At 46.6% G+C, this 25,534-nt stretch overlaps 3 protein-coding genes across 7 annotated transcripts in view; 1 reads left to right on the top strand and 2 right to left on the bottom strand.

Moving 5' to 3' along the window:
- GKAP1 (G kinase anchoring protein 1) overlaps positions 1–7,386 on the bottom strand; it is a 36,954-nt gene extending 29,568 nt beyond the window's left edge. For 3 of the 5 annotated variants that reach the window (XM_084794570.1, XM_084794569.1, XM_084794573.1), the window contains exons 1-2: positions 6,639–6,768; positions 6,253–6,431 (exon numbers count right to left, since the gene is read on the bottom strand). The gene's annotated coding sequence lies outside the window, so the exon portion shown is untranslated. Of the gene's footprint in view, positions 1–6,252; positions 6,432–6,638; positions 6,772–7,250 lie in introns of those variants that run through there. The other 2 variants (XM_084794572.1, XM_084794571.1) reach the window with 2 other exon arrangements.
- Positions 6,048–25,534, top strand: part of LOC311605063 (uncharacterized protein) — a gene marked incomplete at its 5' end in the record, with an annotated part of 36,833 nt that continues 17,346 nt past the window's right edge. Inside the window, 3 exons of the mRNA XM_084795353.1 lie at positions 6,048–6,240; positions 6,318–7,332; positions 7,754–7,949. Coding sequence (XP_084651479.1) covers positions 6,048–6,240; positions 6,318–7,332; positions 7,754–7,760 — 1,215 coding nt within the window. The 3' untranslated portion in view covers positions 7,761–7,949. The remainder of the gene's footprint in view (positions 6,241–6,317; positions 7,333–7,753; positions 7,950–25,534) is intronic.
- The window catches only part of KIF27 (kinesin family member 27), a gene marked incomplete at its 3' end in the record, with an annotated part of 75,616 nt that continues 73,546 nt past the window's right edge, over positions 23,465–25,534 (bottom strand). Inside the window, exon 18 of the mRNA XM_084794540.1 lies at positions 23,465–23,928. Coding sequence (XP_084650666.1) covers positions 23,465–23,928 — 464 coding nt within the window. The remainder of the gene's footprint in view (positions 23,929–25,534) is intronic.

Raw genomic sequence — 25,534 nt, 5'->3', positions numbered from 1 at the left:
AACATCTAATCTAAAGCATTTCTCCAAAGCTCAGGGAATTTTCTTTCTGTGGAATAAGGCAGTTTCCAATTTATCCTCAGATAAAGTTCCTTTCAGATCCTTGAGTGACCAAGAAAGCCCTAAGGAAGTCCCCACCTCTGGAACAGTCACCTTCATATGCAAGGAGCCTCATCTGGTGTTTGGTGGTAGCTGGTTGTTCCTATGCATGCTGTCCCGTCACTGTGACAAGTACCCTGTCCCTTGGAAATACGCCATCACGGGAGGCCCACAGCTAAACCTGTAGAGCTACTGAGAGCTGATGTTGCTATGCTGCACGTGACCAAGGAACAAAGCATACAGGGAAGAGCAGCCCAGGAGTAGAAGCTCCATCTCCTATGAGCAGATTCAAAGCAATGTGCTTAAGCCTCTAAGCACTGACATTTTCCCTCCTTTCCTAGTGAATGCCTTGTTTTGTTTTTGAGATAGGGTTTTTCTGTGTAACAGTCCTGGATACCCTAGAACTCCCTTTGTAGATCAGACTGGCCTTGAACTCACAGAGATACACCTGCCTCTGCCTCCCAAGTGCTGGGATTAAAGGTATGCACCATCTCACCTGGCTATAAGATGCTCTTTTAATAGCACCAAAACCTATCTACAAGGTGCATGCTTAAACAATACATACATATTCTGCAATCAGAGCTTTGTGATCAGTTTAAAACACTTGATTCTAGAAACTCCAATTAAATTTAAAATATTTAATTTATACAAATTCAGTATTTAGTGCCTGTCCTGACAACTTATATTTGTTATATTTCTCCTGATAATATTATTTTTTAAATATGAATTTATTTCTTCCATTAGCTCTTTATGTACACTTACAGGCCTCTTTCCAGTTTTAAAATAATAAGATGCCTTTGCCTTTATGTTAGAAATTCATATATCAAATGGCAGAGGGTTCTAAGCCAGGAACACAGCCTGGGAGCCAGGAGCCTTGTAAAGTCCAATCTGCTACTCACTCCGTGTGAACCTGGAGGACTTACAGTCTTCTTCCTCTGTGAAATGGGGATAACAGCACTGGCTCATTGAGTTGCTGTCAGGTTTTAGTAGGTCAGTGTATGATGCTGTGTATAATGGCAGCACAAGCACTTGAATGGTGGCATTTGCTGGTATTGTTTGACTGCACTGTCTTGTATGACTTAAACACTCATAACTATCTGTTCTATAACACACCTCTTGAAGAGGTGTTATTTAAAATGAGACTAAGCACAATGACTCCACTACAAAATATGCTCTGAAATTCAAACCAACATCTGCCCTGTCTAGAAACTAAGGCTTTACCCTTTGAAATTAAAGAAAAAAGCTCACAGGCAGTAAAGAGGAACTGAGTCAGCAAAGCACCATGCCAGGCCTGATGAACACACTTAGTGCACTGCAGCATAAGGATGTGTTTGCCTGAGACCCACAACTACAGACAGCGGGGGCTGTCTTACACACTGGGCACACAGAAGTGTTTCTGAAGTGAGTGAAAATAATGAAAGGCAAGGGACAAAGGAAACATTAGGATATATCTTTCAACTGAGAAGAGAACCAACAATAAGCATTCACATGACAAAGCACTTTGGTAAGAAGGTTGTGCCATCTCAACAGCTCAAATGTTAGCTGTAACAGGCAGAGTGAAAGGGAGTAGTCAAGAGGAATGACGGATCCTTATCTCCTCCAGGGAAGGGTGCAAAAAGAACAGGAGAGTGGCAATCACTTGAACAACAATATGACACATTATAAGTATATTAAATATATTAAAGACAAAACTTGTACTCAGCCTTCCAAAGCTAAAATGAAAGGGTTCATGTGGTCCCTGATATTTCTTAAGACCCGGATTCATGCCGCATGGTGGTGGCACTCACTTTTAATCCCAGCACTCAGCAGGTAAAGGCAGGTGATCTCTGTGAGTTCAGGGCCAGGCTGGTCTGCAGAGTGAGTTCCAGAACAGCCAGGGCTATACAGAGAAACTCTGTCTCAAACCAACCAACCAACTAACCAACCAACCAACCAACCAACCACAGTAAACAAATGAGACCAGGATTCACTATGTAAGCCAGGCAAGTTTGAGGTTACTCTGAGGCCTATGCTAGCCTCTGGTGTTGGCGTGACATGCAGCACACTGTCTACCTTGGCAGTGAGAGAATCTACATGCCGTGTCATGGGCAGAGTAATCAGGACTTCTGAAGTGACAGATGTAAATTTTAAATAAAAAAGAAAACATAATTTAAAAATCACGCCTAATTTTGTATGATATCAATACCACAGGCAGCTACTAACAGCTCTTCACTGAGCTTTAATAGTACAAGCATGACTTTTCCTGTTTCTATTTTCCATCTTACCTTCAGATACCTACCAAATTACTAAACACACCTGTCCTAATGCTCTGGTATTCTCACACTTGCTGTCCACACAATACAGCTGCACAATTCCACCCTGAGCCCCTTCTTGGACTACAGGACACTCTTCCTTCTCCTTTCTACAAGCAGCTACCAAAATGGATAGCTTGCTTGCTCTTTTAATCTTAATATCCAATAAAAGAACCCTTGATCTTTGGTTTTGTTTTCTTCTGTTTTGATACTTGGTCTTAAAAAAAAAAAAAGGAAAACTTAAATGCTTGAGATTAGTCATTTTTCTTTTCTTTTTTAAAAGAGATTTATTTACTATTATGTATATAGTGCTCTGTCTGTGTGTACACCTGCACACCAGAAGAGGGCATCAGATCACATTATAGATGATGGTGAGCCATCATGTGGTTGCTGGGAGTTGAACTCAGGACCTCTAGAAGAGCAGTCAGTGCTCTTAACTGCTGAGCCATCTCTCCAGACTGAGATTAATCATTTTTCAATGACTCCTACAAAATACAAAACAACTTGAAAAGGGAAAATTATTATCTATGCCCCAACTGAAAAGCAGAATGGAACCAATACAGTGTGGCATTTCCTACCATGCATCAGAATGAACTGGCAGTGAGACCTGGAGCCCTTCATGCTAGTGATGCCCAAGGGTGCAAAGGACGGACAAAACACTCCTAAGGACCCATTAGCTTCATGAATCAACTTCTGAAGAATTTCCAGAAATAGCCATTTTATAAAATTACCAACTCCTCTGAAGCCTTAAAAAACAACAACCCGTGTTGGGGGCAGTGGTACACACCTATGGTCCCAGCAGAGGAGGAGGCAGAGGCAGAGGCAGAGGCAGAGGTAGGCAGATCAAGGCCTGCCTGGTCTATGAATCAAGACCAGAACAGCCAAGGCTACACAGAGAAACCCTGTCTCGAAAGACCAAACCAACAACAGCAAACTCCACAACCCTGCAGCTCCTGCAGACGGCACAGGTGTTGAGGGCTTCCTTTCCGCAGGGTGTGGTTAGGGTAGGTGTCCACAGGTGTTGAGGGCTTCCTTCCCTCAGGGAGTGGTTAGGGTAGGTGTCCACAGGTGTTGAGGGCTTCCTTCCTCAGGGTGTGGTTAGGGTTGGTACCCTTTAGTTTTGTGTTCACAGCTCCCTTGCTCTCTCTCTGCTCTTTAAGCATGCTTAGTTCTTAAACACTCATTTGGATACTGACATAATTAAAGCACACAGTTCAAGAATAAAGGCCCCCCACTAAAGTAGTTTATAAATATGGTACTTACTATATAGACACTTATATATTAGTAAAATACTACAAAGTAAAGTTTTAAATCAAGAAACCTAAATAGAGTGTTGTAGTTTTTTCCTCTCCACCCTTTGAGTCTTCTGTTAAGAATGAATTTGGTGCTGGGGGTGTAGCTTACTATAGGACAGCTGCTTTGTGTTCCAGGACTACTAAATACAAAAGGGAACTTTTCCTCTATAAGATAAAGCTGTAAGGGTTGATGAGAGACAAAGATGTTTATAAGGCAGCCTAAGAACAAACGTTTCAGAAAAATAATCAAAAGAAGCAAGTTTACAATAAAAAAACACGCAGGCACTTTATCATTTGCAATGCTATCTCTTGTCACTGGGAGACTGTCCCTGAGGCTGCAGCGATACAAAAGGCGCAACAGAATTTCCGTCATACTCCATACTCCAAAATTCCTTAACATTATGGCATATGCTAGATGTCTACAGTGATTCCTCACATTTCCCGTTCTTCAAGAACACAGGCCACTGAGGGCCTCCTGAGCACCTCACCTTGTTTGCTCCTTCCTGTCTTCATCTATGCTGTTCTCCGAGTCTAGAGCGTCTGCCTCCTCCACTTGAAACTTCTCCATCCTCAAGTTTAGCCCCCTTGCAAGTCAACTCTGCTCTGCCCTCAAGCTACCTTCCACTCACACTTCTGTTGTTCACCGGACTCCTCTGAACAGCTGCCACTGTAACTAGCTCCTGCAGCTCAAGGCACTGAACAACAAGGACCTCTGCTTTGTGGGCCAGAGCTCTACCAAGGACTCAGCACATTAGCAGATAAGTTTATCATCTGCAGTCTCGGGATTGGAAGGGTATAAGTTCAAGGCTAGCCTGGGCTACACAGTAGGAAACTCTCAGCCAAAAGAAATAACAAATAACGATAGCAAGCTTACTGGCTGGGGCCTTATTACATTTTCTGAGTACGCGGTGCTACCCCCAGCATGCACTGAAATGTGTGCTTCTTAACTAGAAAAAGGGGGTGCGAAGTGCACTTAAATTAACAATCAGTTCAAAACTGTTTCATTAAAAGTACCATCACAACAAATTATTCCTACAACTAATTTTTTTCTAGGAATCTTGTTTGTAGGAAGTTTTTGATTTTGTGTCAAAGTGGTTTTTTTTTTTTTTAAGGTGAGGGTGTAAAATAAACTACTTCTAGGAAGGAAGAGGCTAAGATACAATCAGCAGGATTTACAGATGATCACTCTTCTTGGTGTCTAGGAAGGGCCACAGCCATTATGACCTCCTTCCTCTATGACATCACTAGAGTCAGGAAAGACTCCATCCAGGGGAAGTCAATTACATCATTTTTACTCAAGAACAGTTTTATCTCCTTTAAAAACAACAGTACTTACTGTCTATTAGCACTACCAACCAGTTAGCATGATCCAAAAAGAAACTGCATAGTGTAAAAGCCATCAATTAATGTGGCTGTACGCTTTGAGATAGGATCTCACTGTGTATCCTAGACAGGAGTCAAACTCTCAATCCTGCTGTCCCAGCCTCCTGAGTCCTGGGAGCACAGGCATACACCATTATGTCCAGTCTGAGAGGCCTTTGTGAAATCTAACAATAAAGAGCTGCTCTTCCAGAGGTCCTGAGTTCAATTCCCAGTAACCACATGGTGGCTTGCAATCATCTATAATGGGATCTGATTCCCTTTTCTGGTGTGTGTGTGTGTGTGTGTGTGTGTGTGTGTGTGTGTGTAGACACCACTCATATACATAAAAAATAAATCCATAAAAAGTAATCGCAACAAACTGATGACTAGGAATGGTCCTGAGTACATGCCCCTATTACAAAGTGAGAATAAAATGAAATAACATTAAGTATCTCTGATCTCTGTTCCTGTCACTTTGACTTCTTAGAAGTTAAAGTTCACAGGGATCATGACCAAATGCTTCCTGAAACTGCTTCCAGCAAAAGGCATCAACTTAAAGGTATCCCCCAAATTACACACACACACACACACACACACACACACACACACACACACACACACACACACACACACACGTTAAGCTCAGCCTCCCTTCTCTAATCTGCAGTTGTTTCTGTGGGTTCTTGAAAATGAATCAAGTGCAAGTATTTTCACTTCCACACGACATTCCTCTGATCCACCTGTAGGTTCTTGCTCTACAGCGAGTGCTAGAAGCCCCAGGTTACTATTATTTAAGTGAGTGTATTTTCATCTTTAAAGATAAACTCACTAAAGGCTTTGACTTCTTAGCAACTTTCGTGGTATAAACTAGCGTAGGGAAACCCTAGGTTTCTAGAAAGACTCTCAACATAGTATTACGATTTCTAGGTAGTTTCTTGAATATTTTCGGAGCTGCAGCTTAACTTCATTCTGGTTACATTCATATAGACGAGGGTGCAGAACGATGCGGTTTTCATCCTCGCGGAAAGTCTTTTCCCTACAACTCTCTCCACCGGCATCAACTGAGAAATACGGCAAAGAGAGGGGGCGGGGCAGACAATGGAATAAACTTTTGTCCCAACTGCTGGTAGCTACGAACACCCTGAGGCTGGCGACCCCGCCGCCGCCGGCGGCTGTGGAAGGCTCGTCCGAGAACCGTGCGCGGCTACCTCTGGCTGCCCTGCGGGGAGGGCGGCGTGCAGTCCCCTCACTCTCCCTCCTGCGGGACCCGAAGCCAAATCCCACGCGCGAGCGATTCCGGGTGCTCCAAAACTTGTTCGCGAAGTACCCGGAGAAAAGAGCGCGGACCGGGCGAGCCCCACCTGCAGCCGAGACGCGGCGTCCGAGCCTGCGGGCGACAGCCGAGTCAGGAGGGGACGCTCCGGGCGGCCGCACCTGTCACTCCCGCGGCCGCCGCGGACCAGGCCTGCGGCCCGCACTCCCCCGCAGCCTCCGCGGGCCCCCTCGCCCTTCCCGCCGCCCGGCCCGGTTCCCGCCTCAGGCCTCACTCGGCCGCGTCGCCTCAGCCGCGAGCTGCGGGGCTCCGCGGACTCACCGGGCCTCGCCGCGGCGCGGCCGCTGTCGTCTCCCCGCCGCTCCCGCGCTGGCCCCGGGCGTTGGGCGCTGGGCGCTGGGCGCGGGGCGTCCGCAGTAACGGGCCCGCGGCCGGGCGGCCGGGCGCGCGGCGGGCGGGGCGGGGCGGACCCGCAGGCCTGGCGCCCGCGGCGGCGCGCGGACTTCTTTCACGAGGGTCGCGGCGCGGCGGACGCGGACGCGGACGCCGAGGAGAGGTCCGCGGGTGACGGACCGCGGAGGACCAGAACCACCTGCTGGAGGAGCGGCGCTACGGGGGCCGCGCAGGGTCCAAACGGCTCGCGTAGGCGGCGGCTCCGCGGTCCTCGGGGTCGCCGAGCCAGGAAGGTGGGAGGCCTTCCGGGACGTAGGCTTAGGCCGCCGCCCACGCGGCGCGGCGGGATCGCTCGGCTCTGGGGAGGCCCGTGGGCGGAGGAGGACCTCCAGTGCGTGAGGGAGGGCGGTGCGGCAAGCGAAGATGCACACGGCCGGACGGCCTCGGTTTCCCTCGGGAAAGCAGGACCGCCCCGTCCCTCCGCCCCAAACACCTTATGGGGGCTTGGTTTAGTTTTGCAAGCAAAGTTAGGCGGCTTACCCAAACCCCACAGCTTAAAGGCAGAGCTGGAGCCCAGCCGCCCGGGCTGCCTGACGCTGTCCCACACAAGTCACCGCCGAGGGTAAGACGCTGCAGGGATGCCGAGAGGACTTGAAGTTCTCCTCACACGCGTAGACCGAGGAGCGAGGCAAAGACAGACTTACAGCAAACGCCACTCCCCCCAAACGCCACGCCCCCTCCTCCCCACCCCACCCCCAGGCCTTGTGGAAAAACAGCGCCACTCAGGATCCCAGGGCTGCGATCTGTGGGGCAGCGCGAGGGAGGAGGCGTTTAGAATTGACCTGGGAAGAGGTGGGGTTAGCGGGGGGGGGGGGGGGGGGGGGCGGGGGGATCTGAGAGGGGGAGGCTTAGATGGAGCCCATTGGACGTAAAGACGCTAGAGGTTGGGGCATGTTGACAAGTGGCGGAAACAGCTGAAAGTGGGGCACAGGATCCAAGTGTAAGGATTTGTATTTAAGGCAGGATTTTTTTTTTTTTTTTAGGGTTTAGAAGTTTGGAGGAAGAAAAGGCGGCGGCTTTTGCTTTGCAGCTACTGTCTGAAGGAATGCGGTTGTTAAGAGCTGGAAAGCTCGCAGCCTTGTGTTGACCATGTAGACGTTAATAACCAGATAAGATGAGCTGTCGAGCTGTGATGACACACATCTATGATTCCCAACACTTAGGAAGCTGATCCAAAAAGTGAGTCGGACGCCAATGGTTACACAGAAAGAGTGATTTGGGGGTAAGGGGGCCAAGAGGAGATAAAGGGAGAGGAGGAAGAATTTTATTTTTATTTTTATTTTTTATTAATTTATTCATATTACATCTCAGTTGTTAGCCCATCCCTTGTATCCTCCCATTCCTCCCTTCCTCCCACTTCCCCCCTACTCCCCTCCCTTATGTCTGTGTCTGAGGGGGACCTCCTCCCCCTGTATATGCTCATAGGGCATCAAGTCTCTCCTTGGTGACCTATTGTCCTTCCTCTGAGTGCCACCAGGCATCTCCAAACAAGGGACATGTTCAAATATGGGGCACCAGAGTTTGTGTGAAAGTCAGATCTCCTCCACTCAACAGTGGAGAATGTCCTGTCCATCGGCTAGTCTGGGTAGGGGTTCGAGGTTTATTGCCTATATTTTCCTTGGCTGCTGCCATAGTTTGCGGAGGACCCCAGGGCGCAGACTCGCCTGTAGTTTTCCAGGACCCACTGGATCCTTCTATTTCCTCATTCTCCCAGGCTTCTCACACCTAAAGTCTCAATAGGATGTCCTCCCCTCTTACCCACTTTCCTGGTAGGTACAGTTTTTCATAGGGACGTACAACTTGGACTAGTGTCTCGATATAAGCGAGTATATACCATTTAGCTCTTTTTGCTTCCGTGTGAACTCACTCATTATGACAATTTCTAGTTCAATCCATTTGTCCACAAATTTTGGAAATTTCTTGTTTTTAATAGCTGACTAGTATTCCATAGTGTAGATGTACCACAGTTTCTTTATCCATTCTTCTACTGAGGGACATATAGGTTGTTTCCAAGTTCTGGCTATTATGAATAAGGCAGCTATGAACATGGTTGAGCATATGTCCCTGTTGTATGGTAGTGCATCTTCTGGGTATATTCCAAGGAGTGGAATAGCTGGGTCTTGAGGAAGCCCTATTTCCATTTTTCTGAGAAAGCGCCAGATAGCTTTCCAAAGTGGTTGTACTAGTTTGCATTCCCACCAGCAATGAAGGAGTGTTCCTCTTTCTCCACACCCTCGCCAGCATATGGTGTCAGGAAGAGTCTGGAACACATAGGCACAGGAGACAACTTCCTGAACAGAACACCAACAGCCCAGGCATTAATGTCAACAATTAATAAATGGGACCTCATGAGGCTGAGAAGCTTCTGTAAGGCAGGTGACACTGTCAAGAGAACAAAGTGACAGCCTACAGACTGGGAAAAGATCTTCACCAACCCTTCATCTGACAAAGGTCTAATATCCAAAATATATAAAGAACTCAAGAAATTAGACACCACCAAACCAAATAACCCAATAGAGATATGGGGCGCAGAACTAAACAGAGAATTCTCAACAGAGGAATATCAAATGGCTGAGAAACACTTAAGGAGGAAGAATTTTAAATGGTTGAGAAATGGTGTGGAGGTACTTTCTATAGGATTTGACAACTTGATTAATTAGGGTTAAGAAGAGAAACAAAGGAGGGTTTGAGACCAGGTAGTTATAAGAGGGACAGTGACTACTCAGAGGACAAAGAAGGCAGCTACTTTTTGAGTTTAGATTTGAAGGGGTTGAAGGCAGCCAGATAGCTGAGGTCACTACGAAGTCAGGAAAGTTCTAACACCGCCTGACCTGGATCGTACACTGGGTCTGGGGAAATAGCCCTGTGGATACTTGCATTCTATGTCCAGAACTCCCAGCATTGTCCTGCGGTGGTGGCACACACCTTTAATCCCAGCACTTGGGAGGCAGAGGCAGGCGGTCTCTGTGAGTTCGAGGCCAGCCTGGGCTACAGAGCGAGTTCCAGGACACCCAGAGCTGTTGCACAGAGAAACCCTGTCTCGAAAAACCAAAGTCAAAATAAAAAACAAGCAAACAAACTCCCAGCAGGTTAGCATGCTCTCATTGTCCCAAAGACTAGCAAGTGGGTCCTTGGGCCTTTCTAGCCGGCCTGTCTCCCATGCCCCCCACAAAAGATAGCGTGTGAGGACTGAAACCAAAGTTGTCCTTCTAGATTACACACACACACACACACACACACACACACACACACACACACACACACACACACACACACACCACAAAAGAACATAAACTGATTGCTGTGAGAGAAGGGGACAGACTCAGTTACATCATTCTTAGAGTCTTGCTACCCCATGTGCAGCCACAAAACGTGTCACCAGTAAGTTTGTTAGAAACGTGCCGGTTAACAACTGCAACTTCACAGAAATTCCCCGGGGGTGACCCCCATCAGTGTTTGGGAAGCTCAGATCTACGTGAGGAAAGCCAACAGAGGAGGGGGAGCAGCAGCAGCAGGCTAAGGCACCAAAGCAGGGGACTGGAGTCTCATCAAAGCTGGGCCCAGGGAGCATGGGTCAGACCCACACCCTGTGGAGGCTGAAAGCATGAGGGAAGAAACGTGTGTGAGCTTTGTCATTGGCTGCCGTGGTCACCACACCAGCCACATTCTCCGGAGACTATGGCTTTAGAGACTCTTCCTAGAGACATGGAGAAGTGAGTGGGCGGATTGATCAAGAACACAGTGTCCCTAGGGGTTGTTTCTGATTTCTCAGCTGAGCGAGGAACAAGGTCATGTTGCTGGATGGCTAATTGTTTATCACAAATCCGTGTCCCTGAACACAGACCGCTTTTCTCAGCCTCTTTTGGTCAGTGCACTTAGGTGTTATCTCCAACAGAAGACAAGCAGGAACTGTGCCTGCCGCTGCCGGGTGGCACCCTTTATTGAGGGGTGCACCGCCTTCCAAGTGTTTCCTCTTTCTGCCAGCTGGACCCTGGGCACAGCAGCTCTGCTTCAGTTATCCAAAATACTTCAAGCACCCGGAATTGGCAGGGCCACCAGAAAGTGCCTGGATGAAGAAGAGCTTCTCCATCTTTGGCCCAGAACCCCCGTTAAGTGAATGATGTGTGGATTCGTGTTGCGTTAGAGCCTTAAGGCTCCGAGGTCCATTTGTGGTAGCCGTTTGGCCTCGGCTAGTTAACACAGCACTAACCAAGTCATGCAGAAGAGAGAACTAGGCATGTCTGAGTGAAGAAAGGTGAACAGACTAAGCCTTTCAGGCACAACTAAGCCCTTCAGTGAAGGGTCAGGAGATTACAGTGAGACCAGTCAGTCAGTGACACGTTCTTCTCCGGGTCATGTGCAGCACTAAGTGGGTACCTCGGGCACTCACAGGACAGGATGCTGGCCGGGAGGTGTCATAAGGAAGAAGGGTGAAGTAGTGACAGTAGTAACACAGGGAGCATTGCTGGGTCGGGCATGCTAGGAGGGAAGGTTAGGGGTAAGGAGCACCTAGGTGGGTGCTGATGCTGGGGCAGGAGAGGTGGCTCAGTGCTGAAGGGCACCAGGGTCTGATTCCCAGCACCCACATGGTGGCTCACAACCGTCTGTAACTCCAGTCCCAGGAGATCTTCTGGCATCCACAGGCCCGGGCATGAGTGTGGTGCCCACAGACATGCAGGCAAACACCAGTAAGCAGCAAGCAAGCAAGCAAGTACGGTAAGGTTTCTAAACTGGTGCATTTGACCAGGCTAAATGATTGTTGGGACTTGTGTCCTCTAGGGAATGACCTAAGTACCACAGGTGAGGACTAGGGTCTGCACATTAAAACTAAAAGGGGTCTATCTGTAGCCCTAGGTGCCATCAGGGCGCCAGGAGTGGGTGTGAGGAGGAGAACTGTGTGCTGTAGCAGAGAGCCTAAGGGCTTCCCCTAAGGTCTAGCTGGGAAAGGCTTTGGGGTTATCTTAGAAGATATAGTGGACTCTGGCCCCCACATCAATCTTTTCCTCCCTGTCAGGCTGTGAAGTGAGCAGTTTAGGAGTTTGCTCCGTCATCATGCTCACCACAGCCCCCAAAGCAAGAGTGAGTCATGCACTAGAGCACACGAAACTGTGAGCGAGAGTCAGTCTTTTCTCCTTAAAAGCTGACTGTCTCAGGTGTTCGCTGCAGTGATAGCTGACTAACAGGAGGACCAGAGGGCCAAAGAGTTGAGAGGCAGGGAGGGTCCTGACAGGCACGTGCATGTGCTTTACCGTTTATATGTAGTCAGGCGTTGTCTCGGTCACCAGCTCACCACACAGCCGTGGTCTCTTAAGATTGAATTGCATGGTGCTGCCCAGCTGCAGTTCCAGCACTGAGGAGCTGGAGGCAGTGGGACCATGAGTTTGCTGCTGGCCTAAGCTACAATGAGAGTTTGACGCAAGCGAGACCCTGTCATCACAGAGAAGTAAAAACCCAACCAAACAAGGTAACGTTGCCTCAAGACATCTAGCTACCGGCGTCTGTGTACGTGGCCTGTATGCCGTACAGTGACTAATTCACCTCACCGTGTGTTTTTCAGAACACGTCCCTGTCATCATGCAGTATCAGGCTCTCCCACACATGGTGTCTGTATGAAAGAACTTCTCTTTGCTCCCCCCAGAGCACCCATGTTAAAGGCTGGGTTGCCAAGGCATTGCTTTTGACACATGCCAGTGCACGTGGTTGGTAGAGTTGGGGCTGGAGGAAGGTGTCTCATTGAGGGAGGCAGCTCCTGGAGGGCTGACGGCTCCACACCTCTTACTTAATCTCTGGCTACGAAGTGAGTGGTTTTCCTTGCTAAGTGCTCAGTCGGGGACCTCCAAAACTGAGCCACCATTAATATTTTCTCTTTGTAAGTTGTCTGCATTAGGTACTTATTACCACAGTGTAAAGCTGACTCCCGTGGAGGGGGCCAGCGCATCGAGAGGGAAGGGACCTCTAAAGGTGACGGTTGGGGTAGTGCAGTGTGGGGCGTGACTTCTGAGTCTTACAGCAAAGCTGGCCACACATCAGAGAGTCCAACCACTAGCTCTGAAATGGAGGTAAATACTTGAGGATGTGCACATTATTTGAAGAAGCCCCTGCGGAAAGACCAGCCTAAATGAGCAAACAAGGAATTTTAAAAGAATAAGATGGTGGGGGAGGTATAAAATCAGTGCACAGGTACAAAAAAAGAGAGTCAGTTTTTAAAAAAAAACCTGAAATTAAGAATTTTTGTTTCATCATGTCATGTGTATAGGTGTATGGGTTTTTGGATTGTATCTATGTCTGTGCTCTACACACATGCAGTGCACTCAGAGTCTACAACCGTGCATTGGGTCCCCTGAAACTGGACTTAGAGATGGTTGTGAGCCTCCATTTGGGTATCTTGAACTCTGGTCTTTCTGGAGAGGATCACTATAGCTTTGAGTAAACACTATGGCCAAAAGCAACTTAGAGAGGGCAGGGTTTATCTGGCTTACACTTCCATATCACTGTTCATCACTGAAGGAAGTCAGGACAGGAACTCAAACAGAGCAGGAACCTGGAGGCAGGAGCTGAGGCAGCGGCCATGCAGGGCTGCTGCTTACTGGCTTGCTCCTTGGGGCTTCCTCAACCTGCTTTCTTATAAAATCCAGGACCACCAGCCCAGGGATGACACCACCCACAATGGGCTGGGCTCTCACGCATCAATCACTAATAAGAAAATTCCCTACAGCTGATCTTACTGGAAGTGTGACTATAGCTTGTGTCAAGATGACCTACACCCACCAGCATAAGCAGCAAGTGCTCTTGACCGCTGAGCCATCTTTCTAGCCCAAAGCCTTAAATATTCTGATTCCCATCTGCTTTATCCAGGATGTTATCAGGGAGAATTACTCCTTCCAAATAAGGGCACAAATCAAGAAACCAAAATACGGGGGTCTGATAAAGAGAAGCCAAGGAGAGGGGAACGAAATTCCCTTAGCCTAGGTAAGGCAGGGGCTCCAGGAAGAAGAGTGTTACAGGCCTAGAGACCAACTGGTCCATGCTGTTGCTCTCGAGTAAGTGGGCTCCAGAAGCTGGTCTCCAGTGTGGGGGGTGTGGTCTCCAGCGTGGAGTGCCTCATCTCCAGCATGGGGTGTCTCCAATGATGTGTTGAGGCATGTGTCAGCTCTGGTGGGACACACAGATAAAACACTGATGGCCATAGAGAAAACTAGATAAATGAGAAAGGGGTTTATAAACACCAAGAAAACATGTTTCTAGCAAAGTGCCTGTTCAAGGGTACCATTTCCACCCGCCGGCCAGTGCCGCTGAGGCAGAAGGGATTGTGCTACTTTGTGGTTCCTATCTGCTCTGCCAGACAGTACTCAGGAGTGCAAAGAGCAGCACTGCCGCATCCCACTGCTGAGTGTGAGGCCTACGTGGAGGAATCCTTTATTGTGGACAGCTAATGTACAGTAACAGCACAGTGGAGTAGGAGGTTCTGTGTTTGTCAGTGTGGTGACTGGCACATAAGTACTATGGGCAATGTTCATATACTCGGTATATAATGGGAAAAAGTCTCGTGAGGGTATGTGTTACACGGTTTCAGCTACATGACATTCTAAGGGGCAGACTATGGAAACAGTATTAGAACAGGTGATTGGTGAGTTAGCATGGATGGAGGGTTGACTAGGCAGGGCACTGAGGACTTTAATTAGGGCAGTGTGACTAGTCTCGTGATGCTGTAATGGTGAACACTTGTTATTTACAGTCATCTAAACACTTAGAATGTGCAACTTAGTAAATGCTCACGTAAAGTGTGAACAATGGGTAATAAGGATAGGTCTGTGAGCTGAGCCTGGTGGCTCACACCTGTAACCTCAGCCCTCAGGAGGCTGATGATCGCATGTTCAAGGCTAACCCGGGCTACATATCAGAGCTTGGCAGTGTTGTGGAAGTTTTGGTTTATGATATGTAAATGTGTTTTTGTTTTAAACCCAGGTGTGGGACATGGGGGCTGCTCCAGTTTGTCCACAGCTGATAACTGCCTCCTGAGAGGGCACATGATCTTTGTCAGCTGGGAACTGCCTCCTGGAGGGGTGGTCTTTGCCAGTGGGGACAAATGCCAGACCCAGAGAGAGACTGGGGGATCAGAGAGGGAAGGCTATGGTGCTTCCCTCCTGCTGCTCCTGGTTGCTGTTGATGCAGGGTGAGGAGAAGTTGGCGATATCCTGAAATGAGGATTGGACTTGCCCCAAGGACCCCTATGATCCTAAACAGCAGGAAGTAGCTGAGGAAACTACGCTCCTTTTCCACACTAACCTTTCTCTCCTACCTGGTGTTGGAAGGGATTGTGCCGAGAAGGGAGAGATTCAAGGAACCCAAAATAAAATAGATTTAAAAAGTATGCCAGCGTGGCAGGGCGTAGGAAGAAGGTATAACAGTGCAATACCCTTTGATATTGTTGAGGCAGCTACACGTGTGTGCAGTTGGGTAGGTATGTGGCACCTCTGCCTTCTGTTCTATTTTGTTATGAACTTAATGCTTCTCTTAAAATATAATCCACTTAAAAGTAAAAGCAGAAACCCCAACAAAGACAGTCCTCTCTCTTCCAGAACTCTCCAAGATGGGAGGTGAGCAGAGGAGGCAGGTGAGCTGCTGAGGTTGTCTCCTAACTTGAATGGCAGGTGTGCTCTGTGACAGCTCACCAAACTGTCCACTTGGGATGTGTCCACTGTTGGTTGGGGAGCATAAAAAGAACTAAAGCAGAGGCTGGCCATGGTGGCACACACCTTTAATTCCAGCACTCAGGTGGCAGAGGCAGGTCCATCTCCGGAAGTCCAAAGCCAGCCTGGTCTGCAGAGTGAGTTACGGGGCAGCGAGGGCTATGTAGTGAGAACTGCATCCCAGACAACCACCAAAGCCAAAACTTAAGCAAGGCACAGTCTCTGATCCAGAGGAGGCCAGCTTTTCCATAACTTGGCCAATTAAATACAGATCTTAGCTATCTACCTTGCTTGCCCATGGGAGATATTACAGTTTCTCCTTTAAGATACTGGGAATTTAAAGGAAGGCCTTATACATGCTAGGTAAGCAGTCTGACACTCAGCTGTATTCCCAGCCCTCACTCCGGAAGTGTGTGGAAGTCTTCTTCCTTGCTTATTGGTTCACAATCCCACAGAACTCTTCAAACTGTAAGTTCTACCACCCTAGTGTCTCCTCCTGACGGTGTGCCTGCTCGGTCACAGGTACTCTGATTGGAGGTGGACTGTTAACACCACTAGATGGACACAAGCTAATGGGAAGGAGCTCCCTCGAAAACCCACAACGGACAGCTACTATGGTAACGTCAAACTGGATCTGATTACTTCTGTATCGCAGTGTAGATCAGGGCATGACAAATGAAGGCTGCTTGCCGGCAGTCTGACTGCATGTCTATGAAATGAGCCACCAAGTGAAGCAGGTTTCTTCAGCTTCAAGAAATGTCATTTTTCCAGCTATGGTTCAGTTATTCTAAAGTAAATATTGCTAAAAGAAGAAATAAGTATCCAAAATACTGGTCTAAATCCCAGTTAAGATTTTAGTTTTTCCACTCATAAATCAAGAGTAGTCATAAAGTATGTCTTATGCCTGTGAAGGTGGATTTAGCACACTTTAAATACTTTCCTGACAGAAGCCACATGGAAATGCAGAGATACGGTAGCTTCTGTTGTTGAGACAGGACTGAGCTGAAGAGTAAGTTATTTGGAAAATGCTTTCATATATGTCTGCTGGAAGTTACTCTATTCACACAGCCAAGTGCGGGAGCCTACAGCTAACTCACCCTAATCACGCATGCACTGCCTTTGAACCTGTTTGTATAGTCCTCTAGGAAAGCCACAGACTGTCATATGTAATTTAAAGTGACCATTTTTTTCTCATTAAAGTGATTAAATGTTACATTTGAAATATTTCTTTTTAAAAAATATTTCACTTTGTAAAAGTAAAGAAATGATAAGTAGCTTTTTTATTTTTAAAAGGGCTCACTGGTGGTTCGGAAATGTACTGTATTAAGATTGTAATGGGTGGCTGTAATTGGTGCCACCAAGAGCCATCTGAAGACATGTCCAGTGAGAGGAGATGCATTTAGCCCTAGAGCTAGCTGAGATGCTGCCCAGCCACGAAATGGTGGTACCTCAGAAAGGGATGGCGTCAACATAAACATACTCTGCTTTCCTATTCTGCTAAGTCCTCAGTCCTACTGGGTCCTGAAGCGTCAAACAAAAGTAAATGCCATGCTCAGCCTCTCAAGGCAAATGGCTACTGTTTGTAATCATGAATGAAACTCTTCTCCATGTGGATATTTTAATGAAGGGAAAATTGAACAAAATAGTATATTGCTTAGTGAAAAATGAATAATCAATTTTGTCTACAATCATATTTGCTTAGATCGCCTCTTTCTGGCTATTCATTGTAAACTCACTTCAGATGTGACTAACCCTTTAGTTTACATTACTAGCTGTTTCTTGTGCTGTCAACTGAATGGCTTCCAGTCTCCCTCAGTTCTTAGTGGGGGAAGCTTTTATATATCATCCTGAGTAAATGGTAACCACAGGAAAAGAAACTAGTATAAAAATGGGGCCATGTTCATTTTCTTTATTCCTCTTTCTTTTTTCTTTTCTTTTTAATTTTCAAGACAGCGTTTCTCTGGCTGTTCTGGAATTCATTCTGTAGACCAGGCTGGCCTCAAATTCTGCACCGGCTTGCCTCTACCTGCAGTATGCTGGGATCTGGGGCTGTGTGTTTGATTCAAATGGTACGTTCAGTGCTCATTTGTGAGTCTTCTATAGGAGGGGTTCCAGTGGCTGTCTTCCACAGGAGTCTAATGTAGGCTTAGAGATGCCTGATGTTGATGGTAAGTTTCCATCCTTTTGTCAGGAAAAGAAATCCTTTCTAAGTATGCTTACAAATTCCTCTTGCTGGTCTATGACATATTTTCAAGTAACCCTTCCTGTGCTATTCCCTCCATTCCTGTCCCTAGCCATGCGTCTCCTCATCTGTCACTTGGATCCCAGTGGGGAGGGAATGGTAAAGCACCATGGTGCCTACAACTGGGGACACGGGATCAGGTGATGAATTCCTCTAAAACAATATATAAGATGCTTCTTTGGTGAGCGCAACACACATCTGTAATCTATCTCTCAGGGGCCTAGAGGGCAGAGTTGAGAGTTCCAGGGATGAGCAGAGGGGAGGGGGGAGGGGAAGAGGAGTGGGGAGGCATGGGCATTTCTGGGGCTGTAGAGATGGTCTAGCTGTTACCACTGCTTGCAGCTTTTCCAGACAAGCAGCTTACCACTGCCCGTGACTGCCGCTCCTTCTGCTCTCTCTGGGCACCTGCACCGTGTGCACAGTCTTCTCTCTTACCCACAAATATAAGCATTAAAAGTCGTGTGTGTGTGGTGGGGGTGGACTGCAGTGGAAGGACACTTTAGGCTCAGTGTTTAGTGCTTTCGAGGCGCACACAAGGCCTTGGGTCCCCAGCACTGTAAAAGACCCCTTAAATAAAATCAAACGAACAATATTTACCTATCTGGACTTGAAAAATCATACTTTGTTTTGTATGTACTGTAGTAAGCTTGAAGTTTTATAACTTCAAGTTAATCTGAACTAACTTGAATAATTTTAAAGTAGTTTTCTTTGTTATACTTTAAAGACAACACCTTCTTTTTCTTTTTTTCTGAGACATGGTTTCTCTGTGTGGCCTTGGCTGTCCTGGACTTGCTTTGTAGACTGGGCTGGCCTCAAACTCACAAAGATCCACCTGCCTCTGCCTCCCTGGGTGCTGGGATTATAGGTGTGCACCACCATGCCTGGCTAAGACAATCGTTTCTTAAAAGGGTTTAAACTTTTTATTTTTCTGAGTGGCTTTATTCCTTGAGCATAAAGGATCTTACACATTGGGATAAAGACTATAAAACCACTGTCTCCCTTAAAGCAATGTAGCGATAATCCAGTAGAGATCTCTGTTAGAATTAGCCAGTGGAACATAACACCTAAGCCTAATTTAGTATCTTTGGTTCAAATGATATCACTACCACTCCAAATAAAGGGATTTCTGTGCCTAGTGACAGATGCGGGGCATCCACCAGAGAAGACTGCTCAGGCATGGATTTAAGCCAATGGAAAGTCTGCATTAGCCAGCCAGGGACTACACTGTTGTTTGGGATCACAGTGTAGCCCAGGGCCTTTCTCAGGTTGAGCTTTAAACACTCTTATGTTTTGTCCTAGGTTGACATACTTAACAAGAACAGTTAGCTAGAAGTGGAACTGTAGAAGCCAAAGAGCAAAGTTGGTACATTTAGAGACTTTCCCAGAACTATGGACTTCGGTGGATTAGGTTTTTGTTTTCATTTTGACAGGTAGTGCTATGTGCTGAGTTTTACAGCCTGAATGACACTTCTACCATGGTGTCTGTTGTGCTATGATCTCAGGGCCTGCTAAGGTCTGGAGCCCTGTTACAAGGACCTTCCTATAAAAATTAAAATATATTAAAAGAGACAAACAAATACAGCTTTTGGCTGCCCTGGGGGAGTTTGTTTTTAAAATTTGCTTAAAGATTATTATGTATATAGTATTCTGTGCATGTGCGCCTGCCCACCAGAAGAGGGCACCAAATCTCATTATAGATGGTTGTGAGCCACCATGTGCTTGCTGGGAATTGAACTCAGGACCTTTGGAAGAGCAATCAAGTGCTTTTAACCTCTGAGCCATCTCTCCATCCCGGAAGTGGGGGTGGGGTTCTTTTAAATTACTAGAAACATTGAAACCTGACACCGTAACATCAAGGTTTTCCTAGGTTTGTTTGTTTGTTTGTTTGTTTTTTAACGTGCATTGGTTTTTTGCCTACAAGTATGCCTGTGTGAGGGTGTCAGGTCTTAGATTTATAGACAGTTGTGAGCTGCCATGTGGATACTGGAAATTGAACCCGGGTCCTTTGGAAGAGCAGTCAGTGCTCTTAACCCCTGAGCTATCTCTCTAGCCCCTTCCTAGTTTTGTTTTGTTTTGTGTGTGTGTGTCTAACTTCCTGATTCTGATTACTCCCTTGCTGGGTTCAATTCAAAGGGTGCTGTAACCATCAAATACCATTTTCAGAATTTGGTGCCTGTGAGCAACTCATCCAAAGAGGAGATAAGCAGAGACCCCTGTGAAGGCCTCTGTCTCTGTAGAGAACTGAAAACAAGTAAGCTCATGAAAAGTCAGCTCAGTGGCAGAGCATGTGCCTCGCATGCCCCCAGCCCTGAGCTGACCCCAGGACCAGGAGTTATCCCAGCAATCAGGAGGCAGAGGCAGGTGGTTTGCTGTGAGTTCCAGGCTAGCCCAGTTCACAGAGCAAGATCCAGGACAGACATGGCTACAAGGAGAGACCCTGTATTTAAAAAACAAAAAAATCCATTTTATATATACAGAGAAACTCAGGCTGTGGAGATGGCCCAGTGAGTAAAATGCTTGCTGCTTAAGCATGAGGAGATGAGTTCAGATCCTTGGCACCCACAAAAAGCCAGGTATGAGGGTGTTTGACTATAGCCCCAGTGTGAGGTAGGGGTGGGGCAAAGACAGGTGCATCTTGGGGGCCTTGAGTCTATTTTTATTTAGTTAGTTAATTAGTTTGGTTTTTTTGAGACAGGGTTTCTCTGTGTAGCTTTGGCTGTCCTGGACTTACTTTGTAGACCAGGCTGGCCTTGAACTCACAGCAATCTGCTTGCCTCTGCTTCTGAGTGCTGGGATTAAAGGCGTGTGCCACCACTGCCCCAGCATAGTCTAAATAGTGACAGGTTTTGTGAGAAGCCCTTTTTCAAATAATTATGTGTAAAGTGATAAAGGCCACCAACTTCATTCTCTGACTTCACAGGCACATGCACAGTGAGTATACACAAGAAGCATGTGCCAGCACTGCCCCAGGAAACACAAGGACAGGCACATGCCAGCACCCCCCGCCAGGAAACACAAGGACAAGCACATGCCAGCACCCCCCCAAACACAATGACAGGCACATGCCAGCACCCCCCCAAACACAATGACAGGCACATGCCAGCACCCCCCCAAACACAATGACAGGCACATGCCAGCACCCCCCCCAGGAAACACAAGGACAGGCACATGCCAGCACCGCCCCAGGAAACACAAGGACAAGCACATGCCAGCACCCCCCCAAACACAATGACAGTCACATGCCAGCACCCCCCCCCCCAGGAAACACAAGGACAGGCACATGCCAGCACCCCCCCAAACACAATGACAGGCACATGCCAGCACCCCCCAAACACAATGACAGGCACATGCCAGCACCCCCCCAAACACAATGACAAGCACATGCCAGCACCCCCCAAACACAATGACAGGCACATGCCAGCACCCCCCAAACACAATGACAAGCACATGCCAGCACCCCCCCAAACACAATGACAAGCACATGCCAGCACCCCCCCAAACACAATGACAAGCACATGCCAGCACCCCCCAAACACAATGACAAGCACATGCCAGCATCCCCCAAACACAATGACAGGCACATGCCAGCACCCCCCAAACACAATGACAAGCACATGCCAGCACCCCTCCCCCAAACACAATGACAAGCACATGCCAGCACCCCCCAAACACAATGACAGGCACATGCCAGCACCCCCCAAACACAATGACAAGCACATGCCAGCACCCCCCCAAACACAATGACAAGCACATGCCAGCACCCCCCCAAATACAATGACAGGCACATGCCAGCACCCCCCCAAACACAATGACAGGCACATGCCAGCACCCCCCCAAACACAATGACAGGCACATGCCAGCACCCCCCCAAACACAATGACAAGCACATGCCAGCACCCCTCCCCCAAACACAATGACAGGCATATGCCAGCACCCCCCCCATGGGAAACACAATGACAAGCACATGCCAGCACCCCCCACACAGAAAACACAATGACAAGGTGTAACTGTATTTGCACTGGGGAGGAGGCACCTTATGTTTGATAAGCTGCTGACCTAACTAGAATGAACTATTTACATCTAGATTACACTGTTTGAGACATTATTTATATATGTTTGGGTATGTGAATGAAATTTATTAAAGCATATACAAGATACAAATTAAGTGTTTAATAAAAAACAGGGAAAGCATACCCTTTCTACTTGGCAATCAGTTCACATTTGTATTATCTGATGAAATCATTGTAGCTTTATGTAACTTCTGTTGCTCTGTCAGTAGAATGAAAGTTTTTATTTCCAGAGGTAAAATAAATGTTTTAATTTTCTATGTAAGAAAGATTCTAGTATCAAAACACATTCTTGATGAATTATTAAGGCATCATACATTAATCTTAAAGAAATTTATAATTAGGACCTGCATTAATAAAAAGATTAACTAATATACAATTGAGTTTTTTTTGTTGTTGTTTCTTGTTTTTTGTTGAGACAGGGTCTCTGTAGTCTTGTCCTAGAGCTTGCTGTATAGAGCAGGTCAACAGCAACCTGGCTTGGCCTCCAGGTGCTGTGATTAGAGGCATGTGGCACCACACTCAGCTTGAGACTAGTATATGATTGTGTGTTTGTGTGTGTGTGTGTGTGTGTGTGTGTGTGTGTGTGTAGACACAGACACACGTTAAACAATGGATTCAGGGAGGAAATAGGTGTGGAGAGAAGTCAGTGGGAGCTGAGTGAGCACCTATAAGGTAGTTTTGCTGCTGGATAATTTACACATGAAAGTATGGAAAAAGAGAGAAAACAATACTTGAGGGAATTATAGTGAGATGTTGCCTGCCATAGACAAACATGGTAGGAAAGAACAAATTGCCCATTTAATTGAACCAGAAAAACTGAAGAGAAATTTTAGAAAGACCTTGTGCACATTAACACCCAAAGCCTGTGAGGCTAGAAGCCTGAGGTTGTCGAGTCTCAGCTTTCAGCCTGTTGGACAAATGTGCTACCCACGCACCATACACAGCCACTCTGCTCACACATAGGTTCTTTCCTTAGAGTGACGAACGACTTGTGTTACTCTGTGATCATTTTCCTGTCCAGGAAGTTGCAGACATTTCTCACAATTCTGGCATTCTATGAGATGTAATGCAGAATGCATAGGGCAGGATGAAGGAGGAAACTGCATTGTATTGTATTAGTAAACCAAGAATATAAAAGTAACTATGGAAACAAAAGATACCACGTTAGAGTTAGGCCGTCTCTGTGGGCCCTGACCTCGGCCCACAGGCTTAACTCTGGCAAACATTTTCATTCTACTAAACACACGCAGCAGGTATGTAACTCTGGCACAATTGGGTCTATCTGGACCTTAAAAAACAGCAACATACTTGTACTTTAATATTCAAATGCTCAGGGCTATAATGTACTTCTATAATATGCCTTTATATTATAAAATAATATATATTTGAAGGGTGTTTTAGTCTTGATTTTGTTCTTCAAACATTTTAAAAAATAAAACAAATATGCCTAAAAAAGATCTTAAGCATACTTAAAAGTAGAAATAGTTCAACATACCTAGCATTCAAAAATACATTTATAAAATAATAAAGCAGAAAATTCACTATAATACACGAGAGTAGTGTCAACCTCCCTGTTCTTTATCCCAGGAAAGAGCTCATGACCCTCAGCTTTAATTCTGTGTTAGAAAAAAAGTCTTTTCACATAATTACTAAATTAAAGCTTTATTGTTCAATGCCTATGCTTTGAAGTCACTAGGCTTCCTCGGATACTTCGAGGGAATCAGCAGTCACTGACTGGACCCCAGCTCCAAGACTGGAGCGACGTAATGACAGCTCCATGACAGAAATCTGACGTAATTCTCTGCGACACAATTTGACAGGCTTGACACCCTGAAGCTGCCCAATACTTCTAAAGGGCTGAAATTGGGATGGCGGTGGACTCTGGGACTGTGCGAAGGGATGGTCCTCTGGTTTATCCGCATTGTTCAACAATTGGCCACTGGAGGGTGCTATTGAGCCACTGACTGGAAGTGAGTCTGAGCCACCTTCCAGAATCTTCTGGGGCAGTGGTTGGGTTTTTAAGCTGCTTGAAGAATTGTCTACTTCTCTTTCTCCTCCATTCAACTTGGTACTTTGAGTTCTAGATGCCCATTTTACTTCTTCAGAAAGCACAGCCGCCTCTTCTGGATTCAGAACTCCATCTCCAGCATCACGATCTAGAGAGAATCCCACACAAGACAAAACAAAGCAAATGCCATATTCTCAAAACCAGGTACTTTTGCCACAAGAGCCTTACAAACTACATCATTATGACTACACATATGAGACATTCAGACAAGTCAGCTGTGTGACTGTGACTCAGTCTTCATTCACTTAGATACCTCTTCAATGTAAATAACATTTTTAAAAAACCTATTAAAGTTTAAAAATCATCTGGTGATTTTGGTATTCTCTAGAAATCTATGAGTACTTTGGGTGTCTCTGATATGTTTTTATAGAAATAGTTGCTATTTTTAAGTTTAATGTAATTCAATATTTTATTTTATGTATAAGGGTGAGTGGCTGCATGTGTGTCTGTGTACCTAGTGTGTCTATATGACACCTGTGGAGAGCCGGAGAAGGTGCCATATCCTTTGGGACTAGAGTTACAAAGGACTGAGCCACCTTGTGGGTGCTGGGCACCAAGCCTAGGTTCTCTGAGTGGTCAAGTGTTTTCAACTGCTAAGCCACCTTTCTAGCCTGAAGAGTTATTCATTTTTATGTATATGAGAGTTTTATCTGGGCATCATGTGTGTTTAGTGCCTGAGGAGGCAAGAAGAGGTTATCAGATTCCCTGAAGCTGGACTTAGCGGCAGTTATGACCCACCCGGCATGGGTGCCGGGAGCTGAACTTGGGTCCTCTGCAAGCGCAGTATGAGCTCTAACCCGGTGAGCCTTCTCTCCAGCCCCTCTGATCCCTCTCTTATATCTGTCCTCTGGTTGGCTTGTCACTGGTTAATTCCAAGTTCTGGCTAAGTACAGCCAGCAACGGTCAACACTGGCCCTGGCCTTATCTCCAGGCACACATCATCACACACATGTATGAAAATGTGGTCTTGATTGGCCCCTAGTGTGATAGTAGTATTCTGTTACCCATCTGTAGTCTGTGATGTGTGCCACAACTTCAGAGTGGAAGTCAGAGCGCACCCGTTAGTGAATGATTAAGAGCAGATGAAGAGTTAAAACCTCTGAAGTCTTCAATAAGAACATCTAATATCAAACATTTGCTCATGGGGAGGCCCACACAGGATATACTTAGCTTCTCCCTCAACCTGGAACTTGTCTCATGGAGAGAACTTGCTGCTTCAAGTTGAGTCCTCTGACCCCCGCCATGTCTCCCCGCCTCCATACACACATAAATGCACACACGACGAATAACGGGAAGAGTCAAGTAGGCTTGTCTCTGTCTCACATATGGGCTGAGACTAAGAAGCCTGGCTCCGGGTACTGAATGGTACTCGAGGGTGAAGCTTCCCAGTGACTAGACTGTGTGGCAGACTTTGGCAGCCACTGCTTACATCATCTTTGCGTCTGCTGCCTGTGAAGATCTGGATCAGCAGTAGTTCATGGTTTCTGGTTCGCAGGGGTTCCAGGGAAGTTCCGCTTTGTTTCCCCAGCACCAGAACCAAGCACATAGCTATGCAAGGTCAGGTGTTTTAAACCCTGGATTATAAACTACAACATGGTTGCCTATATGTAAACGTTCTCTAGTCATAGTAATTATTTTTAAAAACCAGGTAGCAATGAGTATTTCTTTTAAATAATGTCCTAACTTTTAAATTT

This window comes from Acomys minous, assembly GCF_964271855.1.
Source record: "Acomys minous genome assembly, chromosome: 9".
In the NCBI taxonomy this organism is placed as follows: Eukaryota; Metazoa; Chordata; class Mammalia; order Rodentia; family Muridae; genus Acomys; species Acomys minous.
Note: the sequence above shows the minus strand (reverse complement) of the source record. Positions and strands in the feature narration are given on the sequence as shown.